Source organism: Nematolebias whitei, chromosome 15, assembly GCF_014905685.2.
Source record: "Nematolebias whitei isolate Nwh7 chromosome 15, NemWhi1, whole genome shotgun sequence".
NCBI classification, from domain to species: domain Eukaryota; kingdom Metazoa; phylum Chordata; class Actinopteri; order Cyprinodontiformes; family Rivulidae; genus Nematolebias; species Nematolebias whitei.
Window position 1 is genome coordinate 46,873,647 of NC_056512.1, and position 1,213 is coordinate 46,874,859.

A 1,213-nucleotide genomic window follows, 5' to 3' on the forward strand; every position below is an offset into this window, starting at 1 on the left:
GGGGGGGGGGGGGTCCAGATTCAAACACTAACGGCTAAATATATTTAAAACGTATCCGATGACACTCTCAGAACCAACAGGGTTCTAAATAAATTTGTATCAAACTAATGTGCGACCTTATGACCCGAGGCCATTCTGTACCCGAGCTAACGGATGTTAGCAACATTCGGGCCTAACATGGCGGACGTTCCGCTGAAGCTTTTAAACGGCGTAATCTCGGGAGGCACTTCCAACTCTTAAAACAAACCTCATCTGAAGACATTATTGGCGTAAGAATATTGAGAGCCGTCACTAAGACACTCCGATCAGCACCCAAAGCGACTAGACTTCGACGCAAAACCGCGGCGGATATCGCCCTTCCCCCACCCCGGCCTCACGTCGACCGAAAAAAAACGGACACTTACCAAAGGTTTGGAGATTCTGGATAGCGGACATACGATAAGATTGGCTTTCCTTTCGGATAATAACTTGGTGGAGAGCGGCTGACTTTGATTTGTACTTTTCTTCTGTTTTTGGGGGGGTCTGGCCTGGTTGTCGACACCGCTGACGGACTCTGCTCCGGTAACACTCACCAAATGGAGGCTTCGAGCTCGAAAACAAGGTTTTATAGTCCCGCCCCGAAAATGACGTCAGGACGTAGTACACGTTCGAACCAGACGCGGCCGGGAGCCACGCCCTGAAATGTTTCTCAATTTTACAGGAAAAGATGACGTCATCCTGTCGGAACGCGAAATAGCACAATTCAATTTGACCTGTTGTCATAACAGAAGTCGTCTCAGGGCATTGAACAGAAACATTCACATATAAAAATAATAATTAACAGAAACCCAACAATTTTCAGTCACGTCATCAGGACAGTTTCTTTTTTTTTTCTGAAACGTTTCACCTTCCATCCGAAAGGCTTCATCAGTCAAGGAAACACACAACACAAAACTGATTCTTGCCCCAAACAGCTTACTCCAAAGTGGAACAAACCAGTTATATTGGTGCTAAGATGGTGTCTTTGGCACACCCCACCTCTGGAGCCGGCCCTCTTCCTCGTCGACAGTCATGTCAAACTGGTTCAAAACCAAAACAGTCCATGCTCAATAATCCAGGTATACAATCCAACAATTTTCAGTCAGGTCATCTGGACAGTTTTTTTTTTTTTTTTTTCTGAAACGTTCAATTAACAGAAACATTCACATATAAAAATAATAATTAACAGAAACAT

General features: G+C 44.6%; 1 protein-coding gene across 1 annotated transcript in view; it reads right to left on the reverse strand.

Annotated features, from left to right (window-relative positions):
- The window catches only part of eif1 (eukaryotic translation initiation factor 1), a gene marked incomplete in the record, with an annotated part of 12,737 nt that extends 12,099 nt beyond the window's left edge, over positions 1-638 (reverse strand). Inside the window, 1 exon segment of the mRNA XM_037688778.1 lies at positions 405-638. Coding sequence (XP_037544706.1) covers positions 405-435 — 31 coding nt within the window.
- Positions 639-1,213: the final 575 nt, after the last annotated feature.